The following is a 17,456-nucleotide window of genomic DNA, read 5'->3' on the forward strand; positions in this document are numbered from 1 at the left end:
TAATTTCTCAGACAGCCGAAATATAATTTATTTTATAAAGATATAAAATTATTGTTTAACATAATAACAATGATAATGATGCGATAATATAGTGAGACGATGAAAATAAAATAAAGATAATATTTAGTTTGTGCCATGAAGTCTATAAAAAAATATTGAGAATTAAAACTGTTTTTTTTTTATTTTACTGGTTTAGTTAAAAATAATTCAATAGATAATATTGTACAAATGAAGAGCCATATTCTGAACTACCTATGTTTCCAGTCCCACTGGTGGGCACAGGACTCCTCGCAGCGTGACAAGATTACTATACTCTTTCTACAAAAGTAAGTAACGTTAATTTATGCAACATACAAAGATTTCCTCTTACTTACGTTTAAATTATAGTAATTAGAAAGACACTTCAATTTTATATCTTTAGATAGATATCAAAGTAATTACTTTGTGTAATTTATATTACGTTATAAATATGTTTTTCTCGTGAATATCAGTAGGAACCCTTTGTTATAATGTTGTCCTGTTTAATGTATGTAAAGAACATACATTAGTAAAGTTACTTCGCCGCCTTGAAATTGAATGAAGCCACAAACGGCTTATTTTAGTTAGTTTTTTTTTTTGAATTCTTGACAAATAAAATATTTTTAGAGAAAATTTACGAATAAATAACTAATACTGCGTAATTTACGTAATAAATAAATAATTATTTCAAATATTTTAGGGTCACTGTAGCACGGAGACGTGGCAAAACTTTTTTACGCAATTATTTCAATTCTCAAAACTGGGAACATTTTCTTGTTAGGAGTGAGTAATCATTACTAATCTATGGTGAAGAACTAAAAATTTGCGCGAGCTTAATTTAGATCTTCAAAAACTTTAAAGAAGTAAAAAGGGATTAAACACAATAACACAATAGGTCATTTCATTATTTAATTCCGTTATATTTTGATGAGGTACGTGAATAATTATGATTTCCTCCTAACTTTTTAACTAGGATAAAAAATGAAAATATTGAAGCTACATTTTGAAATTGTAAGTTTTTCAAATATTATACATTCTCTATTACACGCCATTTTGAAGTAAATATCGTAAATAAAAAAAAAACTCTGCTTTTCATGTAGTTAAAACTATAAAATCTATCTCGTACTTGCGAACAATATGATAAATCACTTTTTTTTTTAAGAAAATTATAGGACATTTGTACTTAATTTTGTATTTAAACATTATTTATTTACTACACTACGGTACCAGACCTTAGTATAATAAATAAATAAAATAAAAGTTAAAAACAGCTTAAAGTCATAGTAAGATTGACATACAAAGAGGGGACCCGAAATATTTTTACATACTAAGGGGGTTATGTTCGAACTTATTCCTATTATTAACACGCTTTTATTAGCTTGGGTTGTACGTTTGTATGTATGTATGTACGTAACAGTAACGGAATCTTTGAGCCCGATTTCTTACCACTTTGAACGTTCAGTTTAATTCAAAATTTTAAGGAATTATCAAAAACCGATGACAATATACGATTTTAATAATTTTCGAGGCGAGAGAAAGCGCCTAAAGCGAGTTCAGGCAAAGTTACTAGATTGATTTTTAGCTTTGGAAAATAATAATGTTATTTCCCTATAACTCAAATGTACTGAAACATATCTATAATGCCATTTTGTAGAATGATTTTTAGGATTCCGTACTCAAAGGATAAAACGAAACCCTCCGCTGTCTGTTCGTGAGTCATAGGGCTTTATCTCTTAAACCGTAATAGATAGACACTTGATTTTTTTACAGACGATGCATAATGATGGTCGCTATAACAACAAATACTAAAAATTAATAAAATAAATATAGTTCAAAAAACTAAAATACAATTTACTGTTCCTTAATTGATTCCTAGATTGAAAATTATTTTGTACTTTTTAGTTGATTTTATCATAAAAGCGTGTTTTTTGTTTTCTTGAACTATATTTATTGTAAAATAAACCAATAGGCGGTAAAATTTATTCTGACTTCCAATTGGTAGTGTCAGGTGTACAAGTGAATTTTATAAAATTAAAAGTAAAATTAAAAAAAAAAGTTATTTTTATTAAATTAATCCCTAGAGTCCCTATTCTCTTAATCCTTTACTCAGCACCAAATCCCCAGGAAGGACGTTATTTCCTTATATTCCGTATATTCCTTACATCGAGCGGTTAAAGTAAGGAGATTTAATTAGTAGTATTTAATTGAATTCCCATACGTAAATGTAATTAAAACCTTAACCATATTAGGTTTATTAACGTTACCTGATCGGAAGGCATTTAGTAAAACTTTCAAGCTTGCAGTAAAACCGCCATTATTTTCTACTTCGCAATTAGATCAGAAGATGAAAAGTTTCCCAAACTTGTCATTACATTCTGATAAAATTACGCTTAAATGTACTAGAAGGAATTTTACAGGATGCGTAGGTATACAATTACTAGATAGATAAATTTTGGTCACGGCACGATTAGTGCAGGATATTGCTTCAGTTTAAACGTCGCTGTCTGACACCACATCTGAGAAAAATACTCAATATTATGTGACTTAAGCTTTTCAAGCTGTTATCTATGTATAGTCCTCGCCAAACTGCTAGTCCGCTCTGAAGTTGTTCAATGCGAGCAGGTGTAGTCATACAATGTACTATGGCGACGCCATTTACATCTATATTCAGAGCGGACTAGCAGTTTAACGCGGTCTATACTTAATAAAAGACCGAAGAACGAGTACTGTATAACAAAATTCAAAAAGATGTGTCAACGGAATGCATATTTGCAAAACAAAGTTACTAGAAATTGTTATACCTATATAAGAAAATACAATCATCCTAGAAAATATGTGGACAAACATAAAGCATTGTACGTAATTTACTACGGAACCATAACCTGATACTCCCCGGTCGAACCGGTATTACCGTGGAAGCGTCGTGATCGTGAATCATTTAACATTATTAAGTTGTTAATATAACCCCAGTTGCACCATCATTTCCTGTTCTTATGCACCAACACACCATAAAAACTCATAACTATATTGTACAAACATAACGTATAATATATATTAGACCTAGCAGGATTTTCCTTAAAGATTTAGTGCCAGGCAGTGCCAGGCAAGTCTCGGAAAAAATCATCAGTTTGTACACCTCATTATAATATTATGATAGTGTTTACCGAGTTTATTCATTTTGAACTGTCATTATGTGTAAGATTTATGAAAAACAAGTTGAAGGTCATTTTAATATATTGTAGCATTTTTGTTATTAAACGTAGGTATAAATTTATTATAATTTTAACGTTTGGCAATTCGTCCGCGTGTTGTATAAAATTTTATATTACGGGGTCGGAAATGGGGGTTTTTCGCACGCGAAGCGTGCGTAAAACGTCCATTTACGCACGCCGTGATATAAATATAGTTAAGCAACAGTAGTGATAGTTACCAACTAAGTTTAAAGTAGGTATTGTACCTGCTTGTACGAAGTCATGTGACTGAGTAGGTAAATTGTTTCGATTTCGTCATTTCTTAGCTTCGCGATTTTGTCGGTGCCAGGATAGCAAACAATCGACTTTTGGGTTTAATTTCAAAATCCATTATTAATTAAGGTTTTACACGTTTCTTTTAGATACGTGGGCACTAGATATTTTTAGATGAAATATTCAGTTCGTTTGTATTTTTATTTTACCTAATGTCGTAGCGTTTTGTACATAGGCACATTAGAATAGTTAAACAATATCAAAATCGGACTAGCTAATTTTATCACGAAATGTAACTTATACTTTTAGTAGTTTTGAAAAAAATATATAAACGTACACAGCGATTTTTGAAAAAACCTAAGTCCTAACCATTTTACCCTCCCCCGAAAATCCCGAATTTGCATTTATATATTTTACAAGTATATCTAGCCATTCGACCTTATTTGTTTCTGGCACCTTAGTGAGTGAAACAAGTGGATATTTAAAATTTAAAAAAAGTGTTGACTAAAAAAACAACGGCGCATTTTGCCGTGATGTCGCGAACGGGGACGTGTTTACCCGCTCCGCTACCTGCCGGCCACCTGTGCGAGTAGTGTCGCCAGTCAACTGCATTCTCCCATGGATTATGGGAAAATTAACGGCTAAATGAAATGAGTAATGCATTATTATGAGGTCTGAATTGGGATATACTAATTATTTACAAATTTATAACTCTATCTAACTCATTATTTATGGATTTTTCACTAAATCAATGATAAAATAAGGGTTCATATGGAAGAGTTCATATGGGAAATATATGAATGTATATTATAAAATGTTACAGTATTAAGCGTACGAATATTTTACTAGATAAGCATAGCTAAGCTTCAATTTGCGTTGGTATTGGTAGTCAAAGACTCAACAGAAACTCCCAGTCAACTCAAGTATTTTTTTAATATTATAGGTATTTGGCGTAGTACATAGCAGCTCCTTATGTAATTAAAACCACACTGTATGAAGAAGGAAAAAGCGTTTTTCATACATATTTAATATAAAGCAACATGTGTACCAAATTAATATATGCATGATATCTATGCATCAAGACATTTTTAAAAGTTATGAACCATTTTTCTTTTAGAGTAATGGAATAAATATTACTGTATACTTTTTCAATCCAATAACGCATTACCTATTTGCGCCTACATTGATGAAATGGATGGGTGTACGTATAGTAAAAAAATATACTGCTCCAGGTGAGGCTCGAACTCACAACCCCGGCATCTCTCACACGTACACTGTCTTATAAGTACCGTGCGCTAACCAATTGCGCCACTGGAGCTCGGGATATGCCTAACGAAAATTGGCTCCGGAATTGTGTTAAGTGGAACGCTGTGAAAACTGTTACGAGAATAAGTCTTATATCGAGGTTTTTTAATAAATTAGAAAAACGTTACTTTAGTATTTATATTATTGGTGATCAATGACATCATGTCGTAGCCAAATTCATCAACCTCTTTGTTCATGTGAGCCCTATAACCCTTTTGTATGTACGTATGCTTTGTACATTTATGCATATGTATTGAGCCTTATACGATTCAAAAGATATGCAAATAATACATTAAAATTGCATTAAAAATAATTGTTTATAAGTATTTTACTTTAATGTCGATTTCACGAGCTTGACACTTCTCTTTGTTTTCTTTAAAAAAGGAAGCATCCATTTTATTTAAGTAATAAACAAATTATAATGATTTGATAGTGGATTAATTATAAATATTAGCAATTTGGTGCGCAATTTGGTTGTAACTTGGAAGTTATGGAATATTGTTCTCGCCACCCCACCTGGCCGGCCGGCGAGCGGCAGTCGCTACCGCGCGCGCAACCGGGGAGGTTGTTCGCTGCTTCTTCCCGCGACACGTCACCAAACTTTCGCGTCAAACTTTCCACTTGAACCTGTTGTGTTACCAGTTATAACCCTGTTGAAGTTTTTGTGTGTTTTATGGTGTTGATGTGTGTGATTTGAAAATGCGGGGCGCCTGGGAGGCGTTCTGGTTGGTGCTGCTGGTGGCCGCAGTCGCCGCTCAAACCGACACGAGACATTTATCAGGTCAGAGACGGTCTACTTTTACTAAAAAACTTTTTTCTTTGGTTGAATGCGCCACTTAAGTTTGCCTTGTTTGTCAGTGAAACTTTTTTGTAACGGTAAAAAATAAATTTCTTCTCAAACCACAGTAACAATTAGATGTTTTTCTTAAGTTATCAAAACTGCTTAAGTTATTATGAATTCTGAGAGTCGAATTGAAGTTACGAATAAAGCGGTTTAATATAATCCGCTCGTTAATTTCTTACTTACCTTGACTTTTAAGATACCGTTATCAAATATTTAAATTAGGAATACAACTACCTAACTTCTTTTATACCCGCTTCTTTCCTTTCTATGTGATCTTTTTGTATTATTGTTACCTGTTTAGAGAAGAAAAAATGAAAGAACAGTCATTCTATTCGAGAATAATAAACAGGCGGTGACAAGTGATGAATACAGAAACAGGGATTCATAAATGGAGAGTGACGTGGTGGCAATGTGACAGTGGCGGTGGCCGACCGGTGTGGTAGCCACGGCCGGCGGTCGAAAGGCGCGGATTCACAAGTTCTATGACCTCCGATTTCCAATTTACCTTATTTGACTCGTTATGACGTCAATATTATAACTTTTTGTATTTTGTTGCTTTTAATAAATGTTTTAACACTAATTTATAGCATTTGACGTCAAGCAATAATGTTAGAATAAACATTTATTTAATTAAAATAATGATAATTATTTAAATGCTCATTATTTTTCTAATTATATTTTGATTAGGGATGCGCGCGGATGTGGGTACACCTTGCCATTATAATAATTTCCGTTTCTTTCGATGAATTCCACTATTAAATCGTATATTATTGTATTACATTTAAGACAAAGTACGCAATTGGAATGGACATACCGACCACATTAAACAATTAAATATCGACGAAATTACTACAAAAATGCAAAACATATGGCAAATGCTTTACCTTCACTAACTTTAAAGGAAAATTACAAAAAATATATCTAACCCTTTTTGAAGATTAATTCAGTACGGATAAACAGGCAGGCGAAAAGATTTGGAAACGCTATTTTAATTGACTTGAGATTTCTCTTATATTAAATGTATATGTACCTATATGTTTAGTACGGCAAAATAGCGTTTAAGCTTCATTATTTTTCCACGAATATTAGAATTACAACTACAAGAATCGCGGTAAAATCGTCTAACATACTTTACCCCTCATGACATTCAATAAAAAATCCTTAGGCAATATTGAATCCTTACAGGAAACATTATTATATTAATGATTAATTAACCGCAAAAAAACTACAACGTAAATACATATCTATGACGTTTTAAATTGCAAAGTATTTTAATCTGTGGAATCTTTCGTTACACAGCCAACATCCACGTTCCGAGGATTCCACAGACTAATAAGCCACCACAATAAACTTTAATAAGCAATGACTCAATTTAAATATTCCGTTAGTTGTATTAAACTTTTGTGTATTCATAAGTCATTAAAAAGTCACATTATATACGGACTGTTTGGTAAAAGAGTTTTCTGTATTCCTGGTTAAAGGGTTATTTTAAGGGTGAAAAATTCCAGCTTGGTTTTATTGTAAGACATTTTTCGGAATTCGGCATTTAGCGATGAAAAGACATCAACGCGCGTAATAGCGTTCTATTTTTTGCTCCATCGTTTTAAAAGTCGAAGTGAAATTAATTGAGTACCCAAAGGTTGTAGGCACTTGGAAGTTTAACTGCAGAGGCTTTACTGTACAATCTAAATGTGGCTTGTAGTATCAGTTCATTTTGTTACGTTCTGTCTAGAGTAGTAAATTAATTTAATTTAATAGGGAGAGACTTTGAATCTGATTGAGACTAATTAAATAGAATTGAGACTAAGTAAATTGTGTGAACGTATTTTTTTATTGAATGATTGCGATTTTGTCACATAGAACAATTGATAAGAAAGTTTTATTTTATAAACAATTAATTAAAACTAAAATGTAAAACTGAAACCATAATGAAAAATAGTAAGATGTTATTTTTAAACGCGACGTACTGTAGTAGTCAGATCAACGACAGATTACGGAACTAAGAACATGTTTATGTGGAAAATTCTCATATATGTCGTTTTCATTAACATATCTCATACCGTTATGTGTGTAACAGACTATCTGTCTGTCTGTGTTGTCCGTATTTACTTAGAGTAAACAATAGCTATCGTATTTGGTGGCCATTCTCTGGCTGCCGTTATCTTGTGTAAATTAAGTATTTAGGTACCCGTAGGTGTGTTAAATGTTAATTAAACATAACTCAATTAATTCTCAAAATATAAATGTCAAAATACGTAAAGTGAATGTTTGAGCACTGTGAAGTCATTGTGATGCACGAAATAAACAACAATAATATTATTTGAATTTACAAAGTTAAATAATGAAAACCTTAAAACTAGAACTGAAATCTTAAGTTATTTTAGATGCCTGTCTTGACCTTTTTATTACGATAATTTATTGATTTATTTATTATGTATTTTTATTTTTTTACCTTTTCATCATACATTATTCTAACAATATTTTGAAGCGTTCAATAATTTAGTACTAGACTATACAATCTAGGTCCTAGTAGTTAGTATGTAGCGATGGATGAGAGCATTCGAAGTGAGTACGTTTGACGACATTGACCGCCGGAAGTTGATTTGTCTCGACGTGTTCTCCGCTCAATAAGCGCCTTCCGGTCGGACGGTCAATCTGTTGCCGCTACACTCGAAACTGACTCTTACAAGACTAAATTAGGGAGCATTTACGCCTGGAACTAGCCTCGATATCAACTCGTAGAACGTAGGGATTGCACTCGAAAATTCGTGAGAATAAAGTTCTACAGTAAGTGTTAGAGCGGCGATGGCTTAGTGGTTTGATGTTCTGCCGCATGTTGAGGGGAATCGGTCTTCAGACGTTGCTTCTGCGAAGTTATGAGTGTATTAATTATTCATTATTTTATACTTAAATGATGGTACAAACTCAAAATTTCTGATTTTATGAATTCGTATTAGACGTCTCTAAAAAATGCGGATCGCTAGATTTTACACATTTTTAAAGTGTGTGACATCTATCTTCATCTTCTAGCATGGTGGACTTTGGTCAAACTTCGCACTCCGCGAGGAGACCCATGCCCAGCCGTGGGACAATAAAGCGTTTATGATGATGATGTGATGAACGTTACATAGAGGCGTATAACTTAATGGAAAATGCATTCTATCTCGTTAAGATAAGGTGGTACTGTCTATATCTGTAACTGTCTCTGCGTCGTGTCGTGACCCCAATCCTGTGTTACGTTCTACTTGTGAAATTTATTTTTATAAAAAGCAAAAATTGCTACCTTTAATTTATTTTAATTAATTAAATGGTTGAATTAAAATAATAACGTTTAAAATGATAGGGACCCATTAAATCTGACTGTAATTAGGTAATTAGTTTTTTACTTCCAAGTAAATTACCTTGAAAAGATAAATTCATAAAGGATATGTTAAAATATGTTATAGTAAGACTGGTGCATACAACATGTCTGTACATTGACGGTTAATTAACTAAAAATAAGATATCAGAATGTGGGGCAGATTTTTAGATATTTATCGTTCCTCAAGCTTAGATTTAAGCTCAATGCAACATGTAAAAAACATATTTAATTTTATCTATATAAATGAATTTAACGAATTTATCCGAGTTATAAACATCGAAACTTCATTAATTAATATGTTCAGAACAAAAAAATCTTTTAAACACCTCTTCTCCTTATCACTCTGGAAAACACTCGTTTATTAAAAAAGTAGTGCAAAAAACAATTCTAGAAGCTCGAACTGGTTAGATAACACTACGAAACCGTTTGTCTCTGTCTCGCGGGACGAGAGTGACAAGGAGGGCGCAACAGGTTCCGCGTTGCCTTGAACTTGCTGTACCGCTAATTGGGAGATATCGCAGCGAGAGATCTTATCGTGAGGTCGCGTTTGTAGTATTACACTTTTTCCTTTTCCGTGGCAGAAGGAGAAAAGAAGTCCATCTGATGGTAAATGGTCTCCGGTCTATAGTTCACGGTAGTGACTGGAAGTAATTCGTAAATACGTTGCGACTTTGCTATACTCAAAGACTGAGTTGTAACGCTTCTTATACACAATGATAGATTTTCAGGTCCCTGCTTAAATGTTCATATTATATTTTTGTATGATATAGCAGTAGCAACTGAATATGAAGTCCACCTAACGATAAGAATAAGTGGGTACTGTACGATAAGATTAACAGATCTACCTGAGCTCGGCCACAGACGCGTCGTTAACTCTAACGATAAGTGTGTTACCTTATGTTTAAAGCGCAGCACAACAGCTCTTAACACTGCTATTATACATCAGAAATAGGCGATGGTGGTAGTTACCTCCGGAGTCGAATCACAAAGGCTACCCCTTTCACAGCATTATGTATAAATTCTTATAGGCATTTTCAAGAACGTCCCGAACGTCGTGAATATAAATATTCAAGCAAATTTAGCATTCTGTATAATAATGCTAGATTTTGAGGACGTTGCTTAAGTGTAAATGTAATCGTTTACTTTCCTGTAATAATATAAAACAGCAGGTGACTAACATCTGTTGGTACTTCCCCAATTTAACACCCGCTTCTCAGAGTGCGGTCTGCGTCATGATGCACTCAATTATCCAACTGGTCCAATGATATAAAAATTGATATATGATATAAAGTTCCGTCCGTCGTATCTTGATACGGAATGATTATTTTATGTGTAATGTCGACTCGTTAATTTTTAAATTTGGATTTTTGTAATTTTTTTTCGGTCAACAGATTACTACTAAACGATAAGACATAAAAATATGTAATAACAATTTCGTTTTAAAGTTAAAAGAGTTAACCTCATCCGAAAATTGCCATAATAATTATAGTTTAAAAACTAAAAGTCGTTAAAGTTAACGATCCCGATGAGGAGACTGAGACAAAATGAGTTTTTGATAAGTGTTCAAAATTTTAAATCAATCGGACCTTTCATAGTGGGTAAAAATAGAGTTTAAAGATTCCGTTACATACATACCTACATTCAGGTCAAACTAATAAAATCTTGGTAAAAATACTTTACATAAGTTAATAATTTCTTCGAACTCAGACAGCGCTACACTGTCTGTATAAGAGGGAAAAGTAGGCAGTATCACTACCACACGAAAACTCTAGTTCAATAAGTAATTCCCCACACACGTGACACATATAAACTGCTGTAATGAGGTGTAAATTCTACTTAATTGCAATTAAAAGCGACAGCCGCCCGTTTAATTGCGTAACCGATACAAATTTTCTGCTGTCTTCGCAATCCGCAACTCGCAATTGCAATTAATCGTATTGGTGTTGCATACAAAGCTATTGCCGTTGCTTCCTTCTTAACCGTTGTAATTATCGCGTAATACAATGCATTAATTTATAATTATGTTTTTCTATTTAACGTGGCCAGGGTTACCGTGCTTCGGATATATCGATAATCGGTAACAACAATCTTTAAAGATTTTATACCAAAGTCCAAAATTTTCGGTAGTTTGAACAACGTCTAAGAATTAGATTAACCACTACGCGTCTTCTCTGATCCATTAGTCAAGCAGTTTAATAATTTACACTGCATATTCTAATACTAAGGAACTCTATTTGTGAAAAAAATCAAAACGTCATCTTCATTCTTTCACTGTGAAGCAAACAATCTTTCATATGAGGACTAGCCATACGTAGATTAACCAATAATCTAGAATTTATGGTCCTTACAGACTACAACGTTTTTCTAATCTTAAGCGTCCTCATGTAAACTGTCGCAGAAGTGTAGATTTGTTAATTGGAGATCTTGTCGTGCTAATACATACAGTCCTACATAGTACTTAATTACGTAAAACCTATTTTACAGTACCATTATTTTAAGGCAGTCACAGCCCAGTGGTTAAGGAACTCGGCCTCTCGATCGAGGGTTCCGACTTCCGAGGTTCCCCAGGCACGCACCTCTGATTCTTCAAAATTATGTGCGTATTAGAAATTAATTACCTATCACTTGCTTAAACGGCGAAGGAAAACATTGTGAGGAAATCTGAGAAACCTGCATATCTGAGAGATTTATAAAAATTGGGTTGATGATGATGATCATTTTAAAAGGTATTTTTATGGTCCTAATTTTGTAGTTCAGAATCACGTGGTCAGCATAATGACCACTAAGCATACCACTCCCATCGAATCCACATCGACTTGCAGATCAGCATAGCATAATTTCCTACTAGTTTCACTAGTGTTGCGTGCGAATAGTTTTTAAACCCGACCACCGCTCTTCCGGGGTTGCGCAAACTCTTTCCATTGTACTGGAAACACCAAATTGGTTTAGCTTGAGTGAAAGGTTGATAGGTAAGGCAACAACCGGATTTTAGTGTTGAATGATAGGAGTTTGTAGTGAACCCACAAATTTGTTTTTTATTTTAAATCACGGGGTTTGGGCTTCGTGCTACAAATGTTGAATTAAAACAATTGAATAAAATTTGCCGTATTAGTAAAAAAAGTTAATTAAAAAACTTCATGAACCGCTGATTTGGGATTAAAAGTAAGGTTGACCTTTGTATGGAACTCTTAAAATGAATTGTCATATTTTTTCATATAACTGAAATGACAAACAAGAAAACAGCCCACCTCATGTTTTATGGTTCCTATCATCCATGGAATATTGTATTATATATAGGATTTGAGTTCTATCTACCTGAAGTATGTATGTCACATATGTATTTGGAAGCCTCGTGTATATCTGCCGAACCACACCCATTAAAACAAAAAATACCTGCTTTTAACGTGTTCTACGGCAAAAATAGTTCGGCCGCTATATGCCCGTAAGCGTGTTCTGTCACCGTCAAAAATACACTATTAGCCTCACTTCAAATACCTAATCTATATGTCCGTCACATGTTGACATTGCCCTGTAGCCTACTTTACGGCATTTTTCTCGCTAGCGATGGTTAAAACAAGTCCAGTCACTTTGTCAGCGCTGTCAAAGTCACTGACAACCGCTTCGAACGCCCGCTGATTATAAATGTTGATGTGATTGGCATTCTAACAAGTTTCATAGCTACACTGTTAATACTATAAAGTTTCCTGTACATTGCGTATCTCTTATAACGGTATGCGGTGATGCAAAGCAAACCGGCAATCAATATTAAAATGATTATTTGCATCGGAATTCTAACTCTTACTTATTCTCGTTCTATGTTTAATGTACGCTGTACATTGCTGCATATCTTTAACCGTAAGCAAAATATGTAAAGCAAAACTATCAATAGATTGCTATGCTATCAATTATAAATGTTTACCGGTTAGGTCATTGACTGCAATGCTTCAGCGAACGTACTGGAAAATTATAAGCATGTTTCTTATTGGCTACCTCGTAAGACTTTATTGGAAGGTATTAAGATATGTTTTTGTTTAAGCCAGTTCTACCGCATGTAGATCAGTAATTCTGTGGTTGATAAAACTAAGATTAATTTAAAATATTTTCTTTATAAGTTTTATAACAAATGGTTATGGCAATACTTACTAAAATATATTTTTATGCCATTTCGATAATGCTTTAATTTTTAACTTTCGTAATTGCTTGGTTTAAAGTTCGTGGTAGGGCAGATATGCTTACGAGGCGTTATAACGCCTCCGTCAGTTACTAATAGAACCAAATTCATTAAAAATGTCCCCGTATCGCACCGATTAGCAATAATCAATTACTATCAGCTGGACTGCATTTCTTCTCGTTTCAACTTGCTAAAAATAAGTATCAATGAAAATTATTTTAATGAATAAAGCCTCATCATCATACATTAATTAACCAACTTATCGCTAAACACACGTAACACAGCAGCTAATCATTGCCGCAATGAAGGTCGAATAGGCAATTAGCCGTAGAGTTGTACTGACGGCTCAGTGCAGGAGGGTGGCCAGAAGAGATGATTATAGGAGACATTGCCCGAATTTAGGCATAAATCGTACTTGTAATTATTGTTTTTATAGTACTAAGAGAACTGCGGTGTCTAAACATGTCAAACACACTACAAAAGCTCACTAAAAATTAATAATCTAAATGAAGTTCTAGACTGAATTAATACATAGCGTTATTTTAACGGACAATTATTGACCAATGTCTGATGGTTTAATGACTGTGCCGTCTAATATTTAAAGAATTTTTTGCTTTGTCAATAATCTTGTGGTAGAAAGTTGGCGCATATTAGAAGACTATGTAATTGATGAGACTTCAAGGATTTTGGATTCGTTTTCCACCAAATTCAAATTGGAATTCACCAAATTCAATTTTGAAATATACATAATTAACGGTGTCTCAATCGCTTGCCTATTATTATTTGCATTGATGTCGATTTATTAAGTGCAAATTATTTTTCGGTTCTATACCTATACGTTATACGGGTCAATACCTATACGTTTATTATAATAGTCATGTTAGGGAAGCAGACATTAATGTAACTATTAATATTAATGTAAGTCGAGAGTCCTGAGGCAATATATCCGACTTAATCCAGGACGATGGTAACCCTTGCAGGGAGCGTAAAGGCTGCCAATGATTAATAACTTACGCGGCACTTTGCGAAGTGTACGATACAGCCACTTGGAAATTAGTCTTCGTTCTCCCCTTGCAAGTAACGGGAGCTACGGGATTCGGTTTCAAAAGCAGACTCTTTAATGTACATATAATATTCTCAGGTGTGAGCAAATTATCAGAATTTTTAACGGTAAACTGAACATCGTGCTTGAAAACATCGTGCTTGAGAGTTGAAAAAAGAAGTTATCAGAGGTGTCTGGAGTATACCAAATTACAGTTGGACAGCGTGATGGAGACGATGCCTTAGCTTTCCTTACTCTAAGAGGAGATCCGTGCCCAGCAGTAGGGTACTACAATAAAATATTGTAGATGATGATAACAATATTCCAAGTCAAAGCGAGTCGCACGCCCATATTCTTATTTATTTTAATTTTTTATGTATTTCAGATAGAAATATTTGCGACTGAAAGACATAAAATAAAAATCTTTTATATAAATTATGTTAATGATTAATATCAATTCACAGTTATTTACTTCGAATGGCGTCTGAATATGAACTAGCCATTGTCATCAGAATCCAAAATTGTTACATAACTTTTTCATACAATACAGTATCGCAAGTTTAGTAATGGTGTCATGAATTTTAATGAACACAAAATATTGTTCTGTGAAGTCTTAATTATAACGACATCTCGTGGGAAGTGGGTGAAGTTTTACAATACAAGTTAGGTATTTTGATTCTTCGCTTTTTTTTTCGGCTACAATTTTATTGTACTGTTATGTATTGTTAACGACGTTTAATTTTGGAAAATAACTGGTGGTATGCGAAAGTTTGGTTTTCGAACTTCAACTTCAAATGTAGACTAGCGTGAGAAGACAAGAAAATGACAAAGAGCTTTAAACCACTTTAAAACCTTTGAATGAATGCTAGTCACATTTTTTTATTTGCAATTTATGATAATTTGTTGTTTGCTACCCTAGTGTAAACGATCATCATCGTCATCAACCCATTACTGTCCCACTGCTGGGTGCGGGTCTGCTCTCATAATGAGAAGGATTAGGCCAAAGTCCACCGCGCTGGCCAAGTTCGTAATGGCAGACTTCACATACCTTTGAGATTTTTTTCTTTTAATAAATCTCTCAGGTTTACTCACGATGTATTCCTTCACCGTTTAGCAAGTGATAATTAATTTGTAATACGCACATAACTTTGAAAAATCAGAGGTTGTGATTTGAAGGTCGGACCCCTCGATCGGGAGGCCAAAGTTCTTAAACACTAGCCTATTACTGCTTAACTATCAATGTTATGTATACCTGAAGCTTGACACTATCTCAGAAAGTTCTACTAAAACTTTAAACTTTAAAGTCCGAACAAACTTTTAAACAACACAGTATTTTTAATCGTGCCTTTTCGGACGAATTTCTTTTATACTATTCGTTTATTCTATACCATTAATCTTCACACCACTAACCTAGCGTAATAAATACGCAGTGTTTCGTGATTTCTTAGCAATTCCTCTTTCAAAATCGCCCATAAACTTGTAGAGCCGTCAGAGGTTAACGACAGTTTTTTCTTTCACTTTTCTCCTATTTGTACAACGTCGCCATCGCGTTAGCGCTAATGGCCGCAGACAATTGTATGGCGAATCGCTATTATTGTGAATTAAGCGCAGTTACGTGCCATTTGTTGCCGACCCCTGACACGCTAGCCAAGAGAAACTTGCGCCGGGATTAACAACACTTGGTTGATTTTATGTGGTAATTTTAAAGATTAGCTTTACATACCGCTTTATACTATAGTTTTTTCGGCTGAAGAAATCCCCCTTTTTTTTCGTATATTTATTGTATTTCTTTATAATTATAAGGGAAAAATGTAAATTACAATTATAGCTGTAACTTAAAATGTTGTTGTCATTACACAATCAATTTTAACACCAATGTATAATTAATTGTATTAATAAATGCATTAAGTAAAAAAAATATGATTCATATTGGTAAAATTAAAAGGTCAAGTCTATGATAACTCAAGAAACGTCATGTTGATTTTCTCACGGGCTGATCGCGGAAGGAAGTATTATATTTTATACCAATTGAGATTACAATCAAACAACATAATATTACAATAATAAATTGTTGTAAGCCCCTGGTATCGGCCGGTCGCGAAGTTCGCCCCGTTACTCAAACTACAATGTGTTACACGAGACACGCGGAATTATGCTACCTAGGGCTTATAACATAAGAACTATATTTGTAAGCCCTATCTTGCCCAGTGAACTGAATCTTGGGTACTATTTAGTTTTATTTGTAAAAGGTTAGTTCAGAAAGTGATTTTGTTTGGCTCTTTGATTAAATTGGTTTACGTGTATTGATAAACTTTTACAAATTGTATATACAACTTTGCAATGATTGAAATGAAATACCCAAACTTAGTTATTAAATTAATAAATTTTATATGTAGTAGTTCTTCGTGGTTCAACTGCGGAGGCTTTATTGTCACATTATTTGTGTCTCATAACTGTTATAACCGTAGTGTTATATGTGCTGCGTTCTGGTTTGAAAGAGTTCCAGCGTGAGTACGGATAATATTATATTTACTGTGATCACATTCATATCATATCATTACTAGTAATCATTTTTAATATAAAAATACCAACTAGCCAAAATATTAATTGAAAAGGGGAGTTACTTAGCCTATTTTACTCTTATAAATTAGACGATAATAACGACACTTCATATGTTAAAATCCATCAAGCCGTTTGGATTGTAGGACGTGCCAAAGAATGAGACATACATTGCAAAAATTACCCTCCGCAATGGGGTAGAAATAAGTTAGGTTTAAATTTCCATTTCTTAAAAAAAAACGCACTTCCTTATGCGGTTTTGCTTACGGTGTTAACATCATTCGCGCCGCTGCGCCACAGTGCAACGGGCGCTCCGTTATCAATATACAAATACAACGATTACATACGAGCATTGTTGGTATTCGTTCAACGCATTCCACGGTCTTGTTACTATTTACAACGGAATGTTAGGCATTTTATCTAAATTTTAAACTGACTATGCGTTGGAAAGAATAGTTTAACTAATATTGATCAGTGACCATGTTTTACCACCAATATCTAAGGCTGGACTTCTAGAGAGTTCATTCATAAATACAAAGAAATAGTTAAAATTGTCCGTAGTTACTGTATGTACTTGTCACATTTTTCCTGATTTATCTAATTTGCTGTTTTAATTTGGACGGCGTAAAGGAAATTCTTGCAGTGAAATTTTACCATCAGTTTTGCGCCGAAAAAAGTAATTTAAAGACGTT

General features: G+C 33.7%; 1 protein-coding gene and 1 non-coding gene across 3 annotated transcripts in view; one reads left to right on the forward strand and one right to left on the reverse strand.

Moving 5' to 3' along the window:
• Positions 1-4,706: 4,706 nt before the first annotated feature.
• On the reverse strand, positions 4,707-4,800 carry TRNAI-UAU (transfer RNA isoleucine (anticodon UAU)). The gene is made up of 2 exons: positions 4,763-4,800; positions 4,707-4,742 (listed from the first exon to the last, which is right to left on the reverse strand). It is a non-coding gene; the product is annotated as a tRNA-Ile (tRNA).
• A 523-nt stretch (positions 4,801-5,323) lies between these two features.
• mgl (low-density lipoprotein receptor-related protein megalin) overlaps positions 5,324-17,456 on the forward strand; it is a 224,568-nt gene continuing 212,435 nt past the window's right edge. For both annotated transcript variants that reach the window (XM_073091679.1, XM_073091681.1), the window contains exon 1: positions 5,324-5,568. In XM_073091679.1, the coding sequence (XP_072947780.1) occupies positions 5,487-5,568 (82 nt within the window). In that variant the 5' untranslated portion in view covers positions 5,324-5,486. The remainder of the gene's footprint in view (positions 5,569-17,456) is intronic.

This window comes from Epargyreus clarus, unplaced genomic scaffold, assembly GCF_041222505.1.
Source record: "Epargyreus clarus isolate Ecla_fem2 unplaced genomic scaffold, WU_Ecla_fem_2.2 ptg000034l, whole genome shotgun sequence".
Classification (NCBI taxonomy): Eukaryota; Metazoa; Arthropoda; class Insecta; order Lepidoptera; family Hesperiidae; genus Epargyreus; species Epargyreus clarus.